Source organism: Phragmites australis, chromosome 7 (assembly GCF_958298935.1).
Source record: "Phragmites australis chromosome 7, lpPhrAust1.1, whole genome shotgun sequence".
Taxonomy (NCBI): Eukaryota; Viridiplantae; Streptophyta; class Magnoliopsida; order Poales; family Poaceae; genus Phragmites; species Phragmites australis.
The window spans coordinates 18,375,369-18,394,963 of record NC_084927.1 but is presented as its reverse complement, the minus strand read 5'-3'; the positions used below and the strand labels follow the sequence as shown (position 1 = coordinate 18,394,963).

The 19,595-nt window shown below is 43.4% G+C and overlaps 2 protein-coding genes across 3 annotated transcripts; one reads left to right on the top strand and one right to left on the bottom strand.

Annotated features, from left to right (window-relative positions):
* Window positions 1-531: 531 nt before the first annotated feature.
* On the bottom strand, window positions 532-7,402 carry LOC133924079 (vacuolar protein-sorting-associated protein 11 homolog). 2 transcript variants are annotated; one of them, XM_062369454.1, is made up of 6 exons: window positions 6,993-7,402; window positions 6,273-6,446; window positions 5,817-6,143; window positions 3,420-5,198; window positions 2,992-3,098; window positions 1,053-1,190 (listed from the first exon to the last, which is right to left on the bottom strand). In XM_062369454.1, the coding sequence occupies exons 1-5, from the start codon at window positions 7,233-7,235 to the stop codon at window positions 3,012-3,014; spliced, it is 2,610 nt and encodes an 869-aa protein (XP_062225438.1). In that variant the 5' UTR covers window positions 7,236-7,402; the 3' UTR covers window positions 1,053-1,190; window positions 2,992-3,011. The 2 variants fall into 2 exon arrangements, with proteins under 2 accessions (XP_062225437.1, XP_062225438.1); XM_062369453.1 differs by lacking the exon at window positions 2,992-3,098 and having other exon boundaries at window positions 532-1,190; window positions 6,993-7,393.
* A 9,442-nt stretch (window positions 7,403-16,844) lies between these two features.
* Window positions 16,845-19,274, top strand: LOC133925435 (amino acid transporter AVT1I-like). The gene is made up of 3 exons (XM_062371366.1): window positions 16,845-16,947; window positions 17,363-17,970; window positions 18,750-19,274. Exons 1-3 carry the CDS (start codon window positions 16,845-16,847, stop codon window positions 19,272-19,274), a joined length of 1,236 nt encoding a protein of 411 aa, XP_062227350.1.
* The last annotated feature ends 321 nt before the right edge of the window (window positions 19,275-19,595 follow it).

Genomic DNA, 19,595 nt, shown 5'->3' with positions numbered 1-19,595 from the left:
TTCTTTAATTCATATTTTTCTACCAGATATAAACACTTTTATTCCAATGGAACATCTCCATGTTCTATGGGTCCAGCGATAGTTGAAGCTTGCAGATGGGTTCAGATGAATGAATCTTGCAAGGAACCATTTTTTCTTTAGCGACCTAGAGGATGTGATTCTGTGACAGGCGTAATTCCAGCACATGCACTACTATGTATTCTGTAGCAGGGCCCACCAATTGCAACTGCAAATCAAATAGCAACTGAAGAACGTTCAGAATTCACATGGCAATAAGGCCGTATCTGGGGTAAAATCAGGGGAAGTAAAAAATACTGCCATGGCTAACCTGAAGTGGCAAACAGTTGCAAGAGTAAAACAAACAGGTTCCAGAAATGAGTTGTAGATATTAATATCGCAAAATGCGTATTGCAAGCAGTGAGGTCAATGTCAATGGTGAAACAATGACGAGTAACTATGGCATGGATGCATGAGAAGGATGTAACCTCATAAAAAAATATCAAAACATATTGCAAAACCAGATAGAAGGAATGTTGCTGCAACATACAAAAACATTATTCATATTATACTTCCGCTGTCAAAGATAGTGTGCGTAAATCAAAACTCGATGCTGGAAACTGCAGCACAGTCTAAGCAACATTTGCCCGCAGAAAGGGACAGCAGGAAATAAGTATTTACAATGCCATGTCAACAAAAATTCACAGCATGGATCAAATAGGATAGGATGATATAATCGATGGACCCCTCTAGACCACAGCATATGACAATCGCCAAAGAAAGGGAAATACAAACATAAATGCTGTACAAGGTGAAACAATGCCAGTGGTCCTTCCCTATCGGCCATTCTCAGGCGGTATGGTTGTCTTACTCACTATGCCTTTGCTAAAATAGTCTGCTATGACAGAAAAGCCATCCTTCGAACCCCTCAACTGCTGGAAAAATAGATCATGGTCCCTAGCATTTTGTTCTAGCTTCTGCTTTGCCTCCATAACAGATCTATATTCAGGTGCACATTCTGGGCATTCTTTTTCGTTATCCCCAAGGCAACGAAGGTGGAATGAGTGCATGCACATGAAATGGACAGCGGGAAGATCAAGGGTAAAAGTGCACGCTGTACACTTGCTCAGTTGAAAAACCTTTGCATTTGTCTTGAGATCTTCTATCTCCCTTTTCATCAACTTTGTTTCCTCCTGTAACAACAAAAAGGTATTGTTTCAATCATTGAAGACTAATTCTTAGTTTCAAATATCTGCTCTCAAATCTTGCTGCATCTGAAAATGCTTACACCAATTACTATTTTACACAAGACCAAGAAAAATTTATATACTTGTGCATGTGCTTGTGCCACCAGATTCCTGATATTGCCTAACATGAATTGTTATCGGACTGTCAATATACAGAGATGATCAGTTTACATTATCGAAAGACATTGTCCTATTCAAGTGAAACTTTGGTGGTGGTAATTGTTGCTGTCAAACATTTCACTGCTAGCATGGAAGCAATCTTAATCGGATATTCAGATCTCAATGCCATACTCCCATAGTTGTCAGGCCGTCGCCATAGCGTCATTATAGCGGCATGGCGGAACTCGAGGCTCACCACGCCTCTGACCTCTGTTGTGATGGGGTTGTCGGCGGAGGAGGGCACCTCGAGGGCGTCAGGGAGGTTGGGCGGTGCCGGGATTCGAGGCAGCCGCGGGAGCGCCGGAGTGGGTGGGCGCTGGCCACAAATCCACTAGACCAGCGAGAGGAGCGGCGCTTTGTTGGCGGAATGAGGAACGAGCGAGCGAGGAGCCACGGAGGGAGAGGGGGAAGGGTTAGGGAGGAGCGGCGGCTACGGCGTCCAATCAAGATCGACCGTCGACAGCTAGTGGGGGAGAGGAATGAGGCAACTCACGGTCTTATGGAAGACCTAGGTCTACAGACTGATGTTGGTCTACTGGGCCGGGCCAAGGGTCCATGGGCTCGATTTGACTCGTGAGCTAGCTCAGGCTTGGCTCAATTCACAAATAAGCCAGCAATGTGGCTCGGACTCAGCTCGTTTGGACAACGAGCCAAGCCCGAGCTAGCTCGTGAGCCGCGAGCTTTTTGTCCAGCCCTATCCCGAGCTGCTTGAACCCTAGCTCGAGTCGTGGGTCGCCGCCGAGACCACGAGACGCCCGCCTGCCCGTGCTCCTCACCATCCGTCACCGAGATCTAGCCGTGATGCCGTCCACCGTCGCCCGATGCCCCTGCACTGTCCGCCCTGCTGTCCACCGAGATCCCACAGTCCACCACCATCGCCCTGCCCACCCCTGCGCTGTGCCACTAGCCCGCTGCTCGGCTACTGCACTAAGTGTTCTCTTCTCTGCTCTGTTCTATTACTAGCAGATAGCAGTATAGCACACTAGCGCACTACTGCACTAGCACTTCTGTAGATAGCACACTAGTGGTGGCTGCAAGAAAGAGAGAGGCGTTGTGGCACTCCATCGACCTGGGAGGGGAAGCAATTGTAGCCGGCTGGTGGGCTGGGCACTCCTCTCCCTTCTCTTACCTTTTCTCCATTTCCTTTTTCTTTCCTCCTCCCTGCTGCTGGTGGTGTTTCTTTAGCTTGTATGGCATCGCCGCGCTGCGCGTCATAAGCGATATAAAGGTGTGAAGGTGGTGGGTCGCCACGCCTTGCCACACCGTCATAATAACTATGCATACTCCCAAAAGAAAGGCTACCATGATTATCATTATTAACCACAAACTATGTGTTTGGTATGAGAAACATTCAAATTCAGAATCATATTTTTACTATTTTAGAAGACGAAACCAAGTACAATGCCCTAAAATAAGTATGAACAGTTATTTAATCATATTATGATGTATTATTAAATAAATGTCAAGAACTAGAACTAACTTACATAACATTCCCACATTCCCACATGCAAAACAAATTAAGAAATCAGTGAACTGGGAGAATTTTTTGGTCCAGTATAAATCTGTTTCCTAGGAAAGGAAAACCCACTTTGCATTGAAATCTGGTGTTTAGGTACATCCATACATAGGTTCATCATGTGTCAAGGCACCTCGTGGTAAACTGAGAGTAACTGCTGAATGCTGTGCTACCTCCAGCTACAAAATCCGGTGTATCCACAATACAGGGTACAAGAGAACAAGAAAACAATTTACAAGAACTACTTTTGAGGTAGCATCATCTCGATAGCAGCTTCAAATATTATGTTAGCGCAAACAGCCAAACACCAATTTCCCAAGTGCTTCTTTTAAATTGAACCAGCTTTGCATTATATCTAAAAAAAGCATATAGAGGATCCCTTTTCCATCTATTTGCAATAAACCAAGCTATAGTAATTCCTTCTCCTATATATTGTAAGAAGTACTGGAGCAGCAACAGGAAATAAATGTTACGAAAGATTTCACAAATAAATTACTAACCTGGTACTTGTCAATAAATTTTCTATCATCTTCAATTAGCTTTGATTCTTGCTCAAGTTTGCGAGCAATGTAATCCTTGACAACTGAGAGCGTCAAGTATGGGTTTTTTGATAGTGTCTGTAGCACAACAATGGGAGGCACAACATCCTCTTTCTCAATGTAGGTCAAGACCTCTTTAACTTCTTTAGAGCAATCTTCCCCAAGTTCCCCAAAATAGTTCAACAGATCACCCCAGAGAGACGGATCCCCTCCTTGAGATGAGTCCCCCAACTTCTTGCAGCATGCAATTAAACCTTCATGATCGTGAGTTTGCTTGTAACAACTAATAACTTCTTTGTAAAGTTTTAATTTCTCATACAAAAAGAGCAATCCATCTTTGAATGCATTTGTATTACAAAGAATAAGAGCAAGATCAACATCATACAAAGGATCTTCCATCTCAGATGTCCAAGCAGATTTGAGCAATGCAAGCCCTTTCCTTCGGCTATCGGCAATATTCTTTGCCATTTTAGTATCTTCTTTTCCAAGATTTGTTTTCTCCCTTGTGCCTGATTTATAACCATTTGCAGTTTCTTTACCTTTTGTTTCTTTGATATTGTGATTCTGAAAGCCATTTTCTTGTGATATAGATGGGAAGCTTAAATCTTTTGAGATATAGAGCTCCAGAAGGGTGTTATGAATTTCTGTTTGAGTAGGTGAGTCCTTGACTGTTTTGATATAATTCTCTAGAAATTCCATCAGATATTGTGGGCTGTGCACAAATATATTCACAAAGTCCATTGGCGAAGGTATCGTAAGTAAGTGCATGCTGTTTGAACCTCTTCTTGTCGTAGAATCTCCACCATCAGTACAGAGCCTTAACAGTATTTTGACTGTTTCAGCAGGTCTATACTCCACAAGAATTTTCCCATATTCTTTTACGGTAAGACCTGCTTGGTTTGCCTCAAGGCCGGATATATATTGCAGTGCCTCATCATATCTACCAAGATCCTCAAGTAAAATCTTCAAATACAACTCATGCCTCCCAGCCTTTTTCGCCACAAACATAGCATGTTCATGGTATCCAGCTGTACGACATACTCTTATGGCAGTTTCCACATCAAACTTGATTTCACCTACCCCATCTTCATCTTTGATGAAATGGTTAAGTTTCTCCACATCTTTCAATTTGGTATAGCAGTTCAACAGAAGGGTGGTGTGGTCTTTGGATGCTAACCCTCTGTCATGTAACTTCTCTAAATAATTTGTCAGGTTGTAGATGCGCTTTGCCTCAAGGAACTTCTGTATAACATATGACGGTTCAAGATGACCAATAGTATGGATATATTGGGACATAGCCTCATCATACTCCTGTTTCCCATACAGATGGTCACCATACTTCCGCAGCACCTCAGCAGTTGAAGCAGGATCAGCCTGCTGACTTTGTACAAGATTGATTGCAACTGTATAAAGATTTTTCTTGAACAACATGTCAAGCTTACTTTCCATGTCTTTCTCTCCAATGCACAGAATCTTTTTGTCGCTCATTATGAGAATAATGTAACCCCACTCAGAAACCAAGTGTGAAACATCCCCCACAGGCATGCTATGTGCAATCAACCGATTCTTAAGATCATAAACATTTAGAGTACTCTTCTGGGTCCTCTGATCCTCGATAATGCAAAGCAAATAGCCTCGAAACCAACCTACAAGCTTTTTCTCACCATCAAAAGCCCAGCAAGGACCTCTACCATCAACTTCATAGAAATACACAGCTTCAGGTCTACCAATAATTAGATCCTGCTCGGTTGAATAGGAAGTACATAAGGTTAACAGTTCAGCAAGATAAAATCCTAATAGCTAATGTATGAGAACACAGGCATGACCATAATAATCAAGTACATGAGCAAGAAATGAACAGATTGCTAGCTTAAGGCTTCCTAAATTTTATTGTATACGTTGTCTCGTGGACATGCCCACATGGTCAGCATCTGTAACCAATTGGATAGAGACATGGTGTATTAAGAGTTTCTTTAGTAACAGGCTAGCAGTTGTGCAGAAAAACTATAATACACTACAAGCCTATTTGGTCAATGCACACACAATACCTCACAAGGGTATCATATGCCACAAGGTTTATGGAAAATAATACAATCACCACAACCGCCATAGCTTTTTGCAGGTTGCAGCAATGTGAGGCTGACAGTTAGGCTAGACAAACTAGCCACAAAGCTCCTGCTACCAAAACATTTGTCTGGTCGTGAACTGAACCCTAGCCTGCCTAAATTTCTTTGTAAGTCATTGCAACTGACCAAACAAGTCCTGAAGCACATTGAACTATCAACAAATTTATGAACAAAACCCATAGAGCTATAGGACTGGAAAAATAGCAGATGAACATGTGCAAATCATCCTTACCATACGGTCACTCATTGCCACAGCATTGGTGTGACTACCAATCTGATCAAGTGTTTGCCTCCTTGGTGGTTGAACATGCAAGCTGAACAAGGTTACAGAATTAGGAGTTACAGAAAAGAGCTGATGTGCTTGCCCCTCAACTCGGAAACCAAGACCAGTAATGGGTAAACTTGTGCTGCCATCTGAAGCAATCTCAACTTGCAACTTGAAACGTGTAATACGCTCCCGTGCGATGTCACCTTTGATGCAATAAATGAAACCATTGTCCAGTCCAATGGTGATCATCAGTACAGGCGGGGCTTCTTCTAGAACCATAAATGATGTGATCTGCAAAAATCAGCAAAATATGCCAATTACACTAGAACCAGATGTTATCATATGCATCATCTATACAATTTTTCCTAATAGAAGATATATAACATAAACTCCATGGGACTAAAAAAATGGAGAATTCACCTTTGCCTGAGGAAATTGGTCAGTGAAGATCCGCAAAATTTTAACACAGAAAGGACTTGCTGTACTTGATCCCTCTTCTTGTACTTTATCAAGGTCAAAAACCTTTAGACAGATTGCCGATGACTGCGAAGATGACTGATCATCATCTCCAACCGTAACAAGAACATTTCTTTGCTAACATAAAGACCAATAAGTTGTTAAGTATATTATCTAGATGTAGCTATCATAATAGAAACAGAGCAGCAAGGATAAATGTTCTATAGAGAAGTATCAGGTAATACATAGATCACAAGTAGCAAATGATCATGTACTGGCACCTCAATTGAACTGAACTTCATGTCTTCCAAGAATACGGGATTGGATAGACCAGAATAAACAATACTAGATCTTAAACCTTGACAAAATCAACTAATTAAACAAAATTCCTGTCAAATTTAGAAACAATTTTCTGGCATTGGTTCAGAACTCTACCACAATGCAAGGCTTATCAGCCCATCTAGGATTGTCAAACCTGGCGTCGGCTGCTCGTACTTAGCAGCTGTTTGAAGTAGTAAGAAGAACCATGCCATTTCAGTTTCTTATACCCCCTAATTACACATGATCCAGTAATAGACAACACTAACTAGTACTCTAACAAGAAGTACATCTAAGAATTCCACAATTTTGTGAAGTGACCAAGGATCCCGCAGTTTCAGATGCGTTTCCTGAATCTGAGCGTACCTTGAGCTGCTGTAGGAAGAGGACGGAGGAGGCGTAGGCCTGGAAGCCGTAGGAGAGGCGGAACCCGCGGTCGAGAAGCCCGACAGTGCCGTCGTCGCACCCCACCGCGACGCGGCCGCGGCCGCCCGAGCAGCAGGTCACGCGGCCCGCAATCTCGGTCGGCACGGCGGCCCCCGCGCCACCTCCGCCGCCTCGGCCGGTCGCCTTCTCCTCGAAGAACTCGAACTTGCGCCACTGATACATGCCGGGCCGACGCGAGGCGGACGATCGGGCGCCGGCGGGGCTCCCGGCTCGGGTGGGATCGGGCTCGGCGGCGGAGGGGGGACGGGTAGAGGGAGGGAGGGAGCGGCGGTCGGATGCGACTCGACCGGTTGTCTACGCGTGCGGCGTGCGACCGGAAGTGGTTCGGGTCAGACCCGAACGTGATACCGGATTGTGGGCCCTGGTCCGGGCTACCTGTTCTTTGGGCAGCTGGATCTCGTCGCCTCCAGTCCAAATTTCCACTGGTTTTTTTAGAGATTGAGGATGTGTAAGTTTAAAGAACCATATAAATGTATGGCTGTAACTATCGCAAAATTACGTTTTCTAATACGTAGCTCATAAAAACTGTATAAATCTTATTAGTTGAAAATAAATTATATAAACCTTATCTACAATATTATAAAACGCAGTTCTTAGTCTCTATTCGTATTTAAAAGACCAAGTATAGGAACAAGATGATCTGAATGCAAGTTCAGCTATGACTGCCTGGTCCTTACCATCGTTCTTTTCCTCCTCTAATTGTATATGATATTCCAAAATCATACTTAAGACTCATATGATGGCGCTACCTCTTGTTACACTTTAACCACATAGGTTGCCATGCCATGCCCATAAGATTATAAGAAAGTAAAAGGTAGTCAAGTGAAATAGGTGACAACTATACATGTGTCACATATGCAGATCCGAAATATCACATGTGCAGATCCGGAATATCAAGTAACGTCTAAAGCAATGGGACAGTTGAAGAAGTATGCTTCTATGATGGTGTAGATGAATTGTGTCTAGTTTTCGTTAAATGCTTTGTTGCCAAGAAAATAAAAAGTGCTAGATGAGGGGACACCGCCTCACTCTAGCACCAATGACGTGCTAGGCGTTGAGGAAGGGGAAGGTGGACATTGTGAGAGTGAGATGTCTCATGATTGATTTAATCGAGGAGATTGTGGGAGTGAGGAAACCGTCGAAGGTCATCTTCACCGGTGAGATTCTGCCATTATCGATGCATAAGCAGTGATCCATCTTGGCAGGGGTCGCGTTTATGGGCCATTTGCATTGGATGGGGAGAATGATGATGGGGAACTAGGCAATGTTGACACACCTTCACAATTTTATTAACGATGCATTGTCTGACGGTTTTACATCAAGCAATTTGGCTAACACGGTTGATTAGCTCGTACCAGCTAACGATCTGATGAAAATAGAGGTATGTGTGTTGTCTTGTTTTATAGATTACAAAAGACCACCCTCTGATTGCATAGAAGATAATCAACACGGTGGCAAATCGAAGGCCGACGGGATCACTTGACCTTGGCATGTGGGGTGCCATGGAAGGAGCCCCTACCAAAGTCGTCCACACCAATCGCAATCAGCGATGATCAAAAGGGAGATGGTAGGGGTCGCAATCGGTGATAATTCAAATATATTTATTTGAAATGATCCTAAACCAGTTAAATTATAATTCAAATCTCTCATTTGAATTTAATCCCAAAACTAATTTTCTTTTTTTTTCTTTTTTTTCTTCCCTGGGCCAAATTCTTCTCTCCCTCTCTGTTTTAGCTCAAGCGCCAACTGGGCCCGACCTCTCTTCTTCTCCTCTCTCTTCTCCCTGGCGCGGCCCAGCCAGTCGGCCTGGCCTCCTTCCCCCTCCCCGCGCGCGCAGGCCACCGCAGCCCTGTGCGGCACAGCTCCTGTGTTCTCGGCCCGCTCTCACGCACACTGGCCTACCAGCCCACGCTCGCCCGTGCGCGAGCTGCGTCATACACGTGTCGCGCATCCGCTGCTCGCACGCGCCTTTTCCTTCCTCCTCCAGCGTGACACCGCGCTGCTCACCACCGCGACAACTGCCTCCTCCAGGAAATATCCCCGCGCCCCCTGACCGACCTTCGCTTCTCCATCTATCTTGCTCTCTCTCCGCCCATGCTTGCGCGCCCATGCCGCGCAACTTTCACGCCCCGTCCGCGCGTGGACGGCGCAAAGCGCCCACGCCGCGGGAAACGTGGTGGGTGCTGCCTCGCCACCTCGCTGTTGTGTGGCCCACTGACGTCCACCCGACGTCACACGCGCACACCGCCTCTCTGCAGCTCACTCTCACACTATAAATAGCGCAACCTCGGCCTCTCTTTTCCCCCTTTTCCCCCATTCCACCGCCGCCACCGCCACTGTACGCTACCGCAGCTTGCCGCTGTCGATCCACCGACCACGTGCTACCGAGGAGCCACAGGCTCTTGCCACTGTGCCTGTGCCGCCGTTTGTTCACCGGAAGCCCGACGGGAGCCTGCCTGAGCCAGTAGCTGAGCAACGCCGTCACGACCTCTGCGACGACTCACCAGTCGTCGCCCCGCCCATCGCCATTCTTGCGCTCAGTGAGCTTTCTAGTCCCCTTGCGCATCTGCTTAGGTAGCGTATAGCTGCCCGAGCTCTCCCTCTTAGCACGTAGCCGTGAGCCACCGTACATATGCGTTGTGTGTGAGGTCGGCCTTCATGTAGTGATGTTCGGGCTGCCTTTGGCCCCTTTTCTTTGCAGGGAGGAAGCTTGTTGTAGTGGGGAGGTGCTGTCGCCGCCCTCTTCGATCGATGTCTGGCACTGCTCCGGCCACTATCGGCCGTCAATGAGCCCCTAGATGTGTTCCTTATAGTTCCTAGGTCGCCGGCGTGAACTTCCCGTCAAAGAACTCCGGTGGGGGCATGTCTACGATGAGCTTCCTAGTGCGCGCCGCCATGGATTCCTCACCACCATCCGTTTTTCCCTCCCCTTCACCGCTAAGCTATGTTGCACATTCACGCAACCATGCGGGCACATGGTCGGGCCACTATCAACCCGCCGCTCAGCCTGGCCGAGTAGGCCTGGCTCGGCCCAGTAGCGGTCGGCCTGCCAGACCACCCAGTCACCCAAACGTTGTGCCCCAGTGGGCCAGCCCAGCTTCTCAACTTGAAATGCCAGCCCAACCCGAGTGGGCTAGTACTGTGTAACCCAGTACTGTGTAGTCCAAGCCCAGCCCGGTCCATCCAAGCCTGGACTTGGCCCAATCTGAGCCCATTTCAGCCCAACTAGCTACTATTCATATGGGTCCCACCGAGTCACTGTTCATGTGGGCCCATGCTACTATTCAGTGGGCCCCACCTATGGGTCCCACATATGAATAGTTCCATTTCATAATTTTCCGATTTAATTTTTTATTAAATCTTCCAGGAGCGATAACTTCTCTGTTCTGGCTCCAATTTCGATGATTCTTTCATCAAAATTCATCTAAATTCATGATCTACCCATCTATCACAGTGTGATATACATTCGGGCTCATTTGGCTTTCCATTTAGTGTTAAATTTGGTTCTTCTCTAGCATAGCTCGTTACTGATCATATTCGCAATTATAGAACCGCCAGAATTCTGCGAGTGCTGCATAGTAAGCGTTCGAAGTGAGGAAGATCCTGATTACAACCAAGACTTTAAAAAAAACCTTAGAGAAGGTAAGTTCTATCTTCTTAATCATATTGAACCTATATTTTCAACCAATCTACCTGATCAACTAAAACTGGACTTATATCACATGTGCTATGTATTGCGCTTTTACAAACTGCTTGTAGTAGTTGATCCTATTAAACACTTACCATGCCATAAAGGTTATCATCCAAAGTACATATCACCATAGGATTATCTATTATTATCTATATTAATGTCAGATGATGTCTTGATATCTAGCATGCTTAGGATTGAATACGTCTTCTCGAAAACGTCATTTTTAAAACACCTCTCCTCGAAGATAAGAATTACTGTTATCAATGTTAAACTCATATACCATGGATCTTTGATGATTATGAATTTCGCGATGATTGTGAAATTCTCGATGTCATGTGGGATATGGTGCGATGTGTGTAAAAATAGGTGAAAATTGTTTGACGGGGGCATGTAGAGTAGTACTCTGGTTGAGGATGCTCCTGAGGGCTTGAGTCACCTATATGGTGTTTATGGCTAGAAAATACCTACCCTGGCCACTTAAGGACCGAGTTTTGAGCCATCATGCTTAGCCACCCCCATGCAATCATGTGTCCTTAATGGGCAAGACTTGACTTTTCTTCACCAGACTAAATTGGGCATCATACTAGGAGGCTGAGAGCAACAAGCAGTCAAGTGACTATGTGGTCCTCTATTTGAATGTGCAGAGACCGGCAAATGCTTAAAAAGGGAACTTGGCGTTCAGTACAAGACCACTAGTACTTAGGGGTAAATCTCGTAGAAAAGCTCGGCAGGAAAGGTGATTGAAAGGTCTCGGTATGATTCGCTCCTCCGCTTGCAACAAATAAAGGCTGAACATATCATGTGGGTACAGTGTACAATCTCTGTAGAGTGTAAACTTATTCGAATAGTTGTGTCCGCAGTCATAGACATGCGAAGGTATGGTCACACTTGAATAGACTTCGGGTGCATGTGTCTTGATGAATGAGTGTGTGGACTAGATGTCCGTGTGATGATGTTCTTGGCTCGATCTGCTAGAGGCTTGTGGTACTAGAGGTACACCGGATGTGATGATAGGGACTGCGGAGTGAGGTGTAGCCCCTCCTAAGACTAAAACCCTAGATATAGCTTGTTACCTGATTTTGAACTACTTAAACTGTTTTAAAGCCAATCATAGATGATACAATTGAATATTTGTATAAATTGCTTTACGTTTAAAACTAAACCGTAAAGCCTCATCCTTAAATTACCCCTTTATCCATATATCAACATCTTGAAGTAGTATAAGGCTTGTTGAGTACCTTCCGTACTTACTCTTGCTGTCATTCAAATGAGAAAGACGATGCCGACTTCGCCGGAGGTGAATGTGGGTATGAAGAGTAGTCTTAAAAGTCACGTTCGCACCCTAAGCTATTTGTGGCTTGGGCTTTTGCTTTCCACTGTGTTTTGTTGGCCTCTCGGCCAGGTTTGTAATATACAATATGATTTATAAACCTTTTGTACTCTGAACCATAATACTTATATATGAAGCTTTGACTGTGATACTACTACCATTATACTATACGTATCAGCTACTTAATCCAGGGACTGATACAGGAGGTATATGAGATCTCGGGTTTGGGGTCTTACAATTAGAATCTATTCTACGACTTGTAAAAATGGCAAGTGACCGTTGTCATCATGGTGGGAGTGATGGCAGAAGTTTTTGCGGAACTGGCGGCAGTGGAAGGGGTCAAAGACTTAGTTTTAGTGGTCGATCACGCTTGTCACATGTCAACTTGAATTTCGGGGCTCACAATCAAGGTGGAAACGGAAGGCGCAATGGCCTTTTGCCATATGGCCACGGGTGTGGATTGGGGCACAGGGATGTTACTCCTCTGACCTCGAACACAAGCGCTAGAGGCGGACCTGGAGATGCTGCTTCTCTGGCCTCAAACACTAGCATGTTACCTTGTATAGGTTTAATAACTGACATAAGGTAAACAAGGCATTTGTAGATATTCTAGGCAGTTTATCGTGTTTCACACAGAAATTATCCTCGGAATAGAAAAGAATCCTCTGCATAATATAATCCAGAAAGATTACGCTCGAGACTCTAAGTATGGTATGCCTTCTTGACCTAACTATATATATAGAGAGAGAGGGGAGGGTATGTCAAGAGAAGGGAAGAAAGGAACATGAGGAAGGACAAACTAGAGAGAGCCAAACAAAAGTAACATGAGATCAGATGAAGCAGAAACAAACTATTGCGATCCACAGCAAATTCAAGATACGATCAAATTCATGCAACAAGAGATTCAGGATTTAGAATAAGAGAGAACTCATTGAGATTCATAGGAGTATGTAGGACATACCCTCATTGTAATTTCTTCTATTGATATTAATCGAGGCAACACATGGCATAGAATTATTATACTAAGGAGGCTCGAACCTGTATAAAATCCATTATCTCTCTTTTCGATACAAACAATTGATAAACATGTAACTTTAAATAAGTATTTAAATAACCAACTTTACTGATCATCGACAACAACTATGCTAGCTTAGATCAATTTGGAAATTATTCCAAATCGCAACACGTATATGTTCACCTGAGCGCCTCTCATATGTTAGGTGATTGGCTTGAGTATTTGGGAGAAGAATAAAAGAAAGAGTGAATTATACAAAACTACAAGTATTGTGTCATTTGTAACATAAAACTATAAGTATTGTGACTAATAATACAAAACTACAAGTATTATGCACTAATTTAACACAAAATCCGATTTTAATTAAATTTATCCAAAAAATAGTCTTATGTTTCTCAAAAAATTCTATAACTTTTTATACATATTACATAATTCATTTGCAACACATTTTAATTAGATTCACCCAAAAAGCATGTGTAGAATTTAAACTAAAATTCTTCAAAAAGGCTACTTTTATAACTCCTAATATTTTTGGGCCTCAAATAAAATCCGAAAAATATGGAAAATTTTACTGATAATATTTTTATATGATGGAATAATTCATAAAATTATTTCTAGTCATAGGTTATATGGTGAAAAAGTGAGTTCCTTTGTGAGTATATAAATGGAGCATTACAAAGGAACTTACTCTTTCACCATATAACACAGGGCTAAAAATAATTTTAAAAATTATTCCATCATATAAGAATAATATTAGTGAATTTTTCAATATTTTTGAGATTTTATTTGAGGCTCTAACAATTGTTAGGTATTATAAAAATAACCTTTTTAGAGAATTTTAGTTTAAATTCTATATAGAATTTTTAGGTGAATATAATTAAAATGGTTTCACATGGATTATAGAACATGTAAAAAAAGTTTAGGATATTTGGAGAAATATAAGATTATTTTTTAGGTGAATCTAATTAAAATCAGTTTTATATGAAATTAGTGCACAATATTTATAGTTTTGTGTTACAATGCACAATACTTATAGCTATATATTACAAATAATATAATGCTTATAGTTTTATACAATTCATTCTAAAAGAAATTATCTTTATTCTGATTGCAGCTTTCTGTTGGTCTCAACAGCTTGGCTGAAGAGGAAAAAGAGAAGTGTGTACCACATATCACTTAGATACTTAATATTCGGCTATGTATGGTCAGTGATTTCATAGCTTGCTTTTCCTTTACCTTCACAATTTCAGCTGATTGCTACAGATTTGCACGTAATAAGAACCCGGTTGTGCATATCTTAATAATGTAAAGGCTGGAAATAATTTCCATTATAGAAAAGAGTAGTTCATAAGCATTCGGCTTTACTACTAATTCCTCAACAACCACATATTGTGTAAGGGGGTTGCGTAAAGCTCACAAGAGCTAGGTGTCGAGTTATGGTTCGTCATGAAAAATCTTGGGAAATACCCTCGTTCGTTATCAAATCTGCTAGAAAAAGCCGAAAGCCTGAAATAGGAGGGTAAGAGAGCCAAAGACAAATGTGTTTCCTTGTTCAGTTGCCTATTGACAGCAGCTTTCTCAAGGGCACTTGGTAACTTGTGAGGTGACTCAGACACGATTACAATAACCAGAATCCAAGTAACAACGACACCCTCCAATCTACGTGATTGTTTAGTCCAATGCAAGGAAATTCTCGTGTCGCCGTGTCCAACGGTTGGTGCAAAAGTACCCCAAAAGAATAAATTCATAGCTTGTCCAATGCAAGAAAATAAAAGATCGACCTATAGATTCCGTTAAAGGGACAAACAATGAATTATTTGGGCGCTGTACTTGTTGGAGCAAAAGATCATATGATTTCAGTAAGTACAGCTTCAGTTTTTTTAAAGAAAAAGACTCAAGCTTAAAGATGAAATTTAAAATGAAGAAACACCATAAATATATTGATAGTAGAAAAATAGATCGGTCTGAGAAAAATATCACAACGTAGTTTAGCGCTTGGACATCTCTGTGACCTATGTGTTGCCTTGAGCGCTCTCCTTCTGATATCTTTTTTTCCAGATGACCACGACCCCCTATTTATAGGGTGATACATAGCTTAATGTATAAGTTATCACGATATACAAATATCTAAGATCTAACCGAATTACTAGGCATTATCCTGAATAACTATTTTTTACCGTACATAGAAGATAAATATCTACCGTGGTAACTATTGTTGTGGCTGCCCCTGAGGGGTGAGCCGGTTGCCAATTGCGGCCTGGCACCACTCTGCTGGGGGTGTCAGGACGACTTTCATTGCATTGGGTGTCAAGATAAGCACTACTTGCATCGGTATTAATCGTTCGTCACCTCGTGTCAGGTCAGCTGCAGGGGGTGTCATTTCTTCCCTTATATTATCTCTGGAGATCGGCTGCATTTTTAGGCTTTGGAAGGCCGTATGGGCACCAGAGGGGTGGCTCGAAGAGGTCCGCAGCCTCCGGGGGTCAGGCCTCCTACTGAGAGTTCGGAGACCGAAGGCTCTGTAGGGACTTACTGTAGCTTCGAGTCTTCGAAAGACCATGTACGTACCGGAGAGGTGGCACGAAGGGGTCCGCAGCCTCCGGAGGCCAGACTTCCCGCTGAGGGTCTGAAAACCGAAGGCTTAGAAGGAATCTTTGATAATAATCGTCAATCATTAAGTATACTTAGACTGATCTATTTTCTCGTAACAGTACTCTTGCCTTTTGAATAGACAACAGATCAAATTTGAATCAACATTGCTAGTTCAGCTGTTATGGGGGCGAGTGAAGAACGACAGAGTTTGCTGGAGCGAAGAAGTGGACCTGTTTGTGTTGTATTTGTAAAAACAATTATTTCTTAAGTCCTCTATGTAATATGAGGATGTATTTTTTCTATTTTAAATATAATTCGAGCCTTATTCACACTGTTTCACGCACCCTCATCAAACATAATTACATTTCATAGCTTATCCCCCATCCCCGCAATCTAAATTATTTGTTCTGTTTCTTTGATGAACTTGGATCCACTCGTCAGTGGGTTGATTAGCTGTGTGACACCGCCGTACATGATATTTAATATTTGTCAATATACAGAATAAATGGCCGAGAGTTTTATTTTAAAACCTCTCGGTAACTAACACGTGGCCGACGGTTTCACCACTCGCCAACGGTTTTGTAGTTCATTTCCGGTTAGAAAAAAATCCACGGTAGCTAGTGATCTGTTAACTGACGGTGCTTAGCTAGTAAAACACATATTTTCTAATGCTTAAGAAATTAACGAGGCCAATGGGTTTTCACTCTTGGAAAATGTTAAAATATCTTGTTGTAGTACGTACACTACAGGTGTCAAACTCTAGACTTGCAGCGAAATGGCTCACCTTTTTCGAAGAAATTTTTTCCGACGAACGAGTTAACGGCTCACTAAACACGGTGCCTAGTTAGTTTCCACATACTGGTTTCTTACTTGTCAGGCTAACTGGCTAGCTTTAGGACCATGTCGTCTCGCAGCTTTAGGACCATGTCGAGCGTAATTCTCAGGCGGTGTTTTCGTTTCAACGGCGGTGATTTTACGCTGTAATGGCAGACCGCATGCAGTCTTGACTGCATCTGTCACCTTTCTAAGCTTACCGCGCCTATAAAAAGGGCAAATCTACCTGGTAGTGATCGAACATGCATGTTCTGGTACATGCGCCGATACTGGTTACCATACGTTCAAAAACCTGCAAATTTGCGTGCAATGGCGACTGGTTTCGACGCCGATCACACTGATCCTCCTCCATCATCTGCAAAGAAGACAGGATTCCTCAAGACATGCTTCAATGGAGTCAATGCTCTATCAGGTTTTCTTGTCTTCCAAGCACCTGTCTCATCTTTAAATTGCTATTTCCTTCGTTCAGGAATAATAAATCTATTTTTTAAAAATCAAATTTTATGTACTTTAACTAATATTTAATTAAATTATAAAAATATCTAGTATATAAAATTATATAACTAGTTTTACAATTCAAAATGATTTTACACTATATAGATTTTGTAACTATAAATGATATATTTTATAAAAAAATCTTAGTTAAAATACAACTTTAAAAATCAAGTAAAAAAATTCGTCTACTATTTCTAAACTGGCGAGCATAAACAATCAGCAAATGAATCAGCGTAATGCTAGCCGTGGACGTACGTAATTGGTGCTTCCAACTTCGTTAATTTCTTTAGCTCATTCCTTTCTGTCCTTCACATGCATGCATGCATATGCAGGGATTGGGCTCCTCTCCATCCCATACGCGCTGTCCCAGGGCGGGTGGCTGAGCCTGCTCGTCTTCCTCGCCGTTGCCGTCATCTGCTGCTACACGGGGCTCCTCCTGCAGCGCTGTATGGACGCCAGCCCGCTCGTGCGGACCTACCCGGACATCGGAGCGCTAGCGTTCGGCCGCAAAGGCCGGCTCGCCGTCGCCACGTTCATGTACCTCGAGCTCTACCTCGTCGCCGTGGATTTCCTCATCCTCGAGGGCGACAACCTGCACAAGCTGTTCCCGGCGGCGGGCCTCCGGGTCGGCGCGCTCAGGATCGGAGGGAAGCAGGGGTTCGTGCTGGCTGCCACGCTGGCCGTGCTGCCCACGACGTGGTTCAGCAACCTGAGCGTGCTGGCCTACGTCTCTGCCGGCGGCGCGCTCGCGTCCGTCGTCCTCATCGCCGCCGTCATGTGGGTTGCGGTGTTTGATGGGGTTGGGTTCCACGAGAGGGGAAGGCTCATACACTGGGCTGGCATGCCGAGCGCCATGAGCTTGTACTCGTTTTGCTTCAGTGGACACGCCGTCTTCCCTATGATATACACGGGGATGAAATGTAGGAAAAAGTTCCCAATGGTAAGTCCGAACTACTTACAAGCTCATTGAAACAGTACTACAAAATGGATAATCTTAATGCATCAAGAAAGGTATAATCGCCTTATCTCTTGTGACTAAAAAAAGCCATGTCACTTTGGCTATTGACATGGTGTGAAAAACATATATACCTCGAATTGATTTATAATACTTGTCATTCGTTACATCTACACGGTATCCAATATATGTCTTTGAACGTTACTTTTTCTAAGTATTTTTTGAAGTTATTAAAATATAATCATTCGAAAGTATTTCTATGAAAAATCATTAATTAACACCATTTGCATGTAAGAAATCTTAGTACTTTCATATATATATATATATATGTGTGTGTGTGTGTGTGTGTGTTATATATAATGAGTAAAGTTTTCAAAGTTTGACTATACATTTCTAAGCACCATATATTTGAGAATACAGTGAATATTGTACCATAAGTAAAAAAAAGAAACATAAGCAAAGATGACTCGAACAGAAGTGCTAGAAAATTTACTCAAAATTATCTCAATGAGTGCACCTTATTTCACCGTATGATATCAATGCATTTATGTTATCCCCAGAAATTTAGCCGGAAATTTACTCAAATTATTTTCTCGCGTGTGACATAGATATTCGCGGCAATATATTCGGTCAAAGTTAGGATGATTTGACTTTCTTTGACCAGAGGCAGTACGGAAGTAAATATGGACAGAAATTCTTTGGGCCACATGCATGGAACTGGAAGTCTAGAACTCTTCTGAATGGATCTCCCCACGTGGCTGCAGGTGCTGTTCATCTGCTTCACCGTCAGCACGCTCAGCTACGGCTTCATGGGTGTCATCGGGTACCTCATGTACGGCGACGCGCTCAAGTCCCAGGTGACCCTCAACCTCCCGTACGGGAAGGTGAGCTCCAAGATCGCCATCTACACGACGCTGGTGAACCCGCTGACGAAGTACGCGCTGGTGATGACGCCCATCGCCGAGGCCCTCGAGGCCGTGCTCGGCGTCTGCAAAAATCGACTCCTCTGCGTCCTCGTCAGGACGGCACTCGTCGCCGGCACCGCCGTCGTCGCGCTGGCCGTGCCCTTCTTCGCCGACGTCGTCGCGCTCACCGGCGCGCTCCTCAGCTGCACGGCCACCATGCTGCTGCCGTGCCTGTGCTACCTCAGGGTTCGCGCCAAAGTCAGGCCGTCCGAGAAGATGTACCGGCCGGAGACGGCGGCCTGCGCGGCTATCATTGTGGTTGCCGCGGCGATTGTTGGGTTGGGCACTTACAGTTCTGTGAAGCAGATTGTTCGGAAGCTGTAATATATGGTGAACCAGAAGCTGGCATGCGCGAGGTGAAGCAGGACTGTATAACTGTCTGCCAATGACCTGATTCCTTTTTTTTATTGGATAGATGAAATTCAGAATACCACGCACATGCATCGCAAAAATATTTCAATAACCGAGAAATTGAGTGTTTCTCCAAGATACACATGTATATGCATGGTTGTTTCCTTACCCAGTTCTAATTTGTACGGTTAAAGGTGCTATTATATTACAATATAGTTTCTTATTATCAAGAATACCAATATTTCCTGTCATGTTCTATTTTTTTTTCTGAGCCGTAAGTCAGTGGATTATGAC

Coding starts and splice junctions, on each gene's coding strand:
- LOC133924079 (XM_062369453.1), bottom strand. CDS start 7,235: ATGTATCAGTGGCGCAAGTTCGAGTTCTTCGAGGAGAAGGCGACCGGC. Junction 6,447..6,992: donor TCTTCCTACAGCAGCTCAAG/GTACGCTCAGAT, acceptor TCTTTATGTTAG/CAAAGAAATGTTCTTGTTAC. Junction 6,144..6,272: donor ACCAATTTCCTCAGGCAAAG/GTGAATTCTCCA, acceptor TGATTTTTGCAG/ATCACATCATTTATGGTTCT.
- LOC133925435 (XM_062371366.1), top strand. CDS start 16,845: ATGGCGACTGGTTTCGACGCCGATCACACTGATCCTCCTCCATCATCT. Junction 16,948..17,362: donor TGGAGTCAATGCTCTATCAG/GTTTTCTTGTCT, acceptor ATGCATATGCAG/GGATTGGGCTCCTCTCCATC. Junction 17,971..18,749: donor GTAGGAAAAAGTTCCCAATG/GTAAGTCCGAAC, acceptor ACGTGGCTGCAG/GTGCTGTTCATCTGCTTCAC.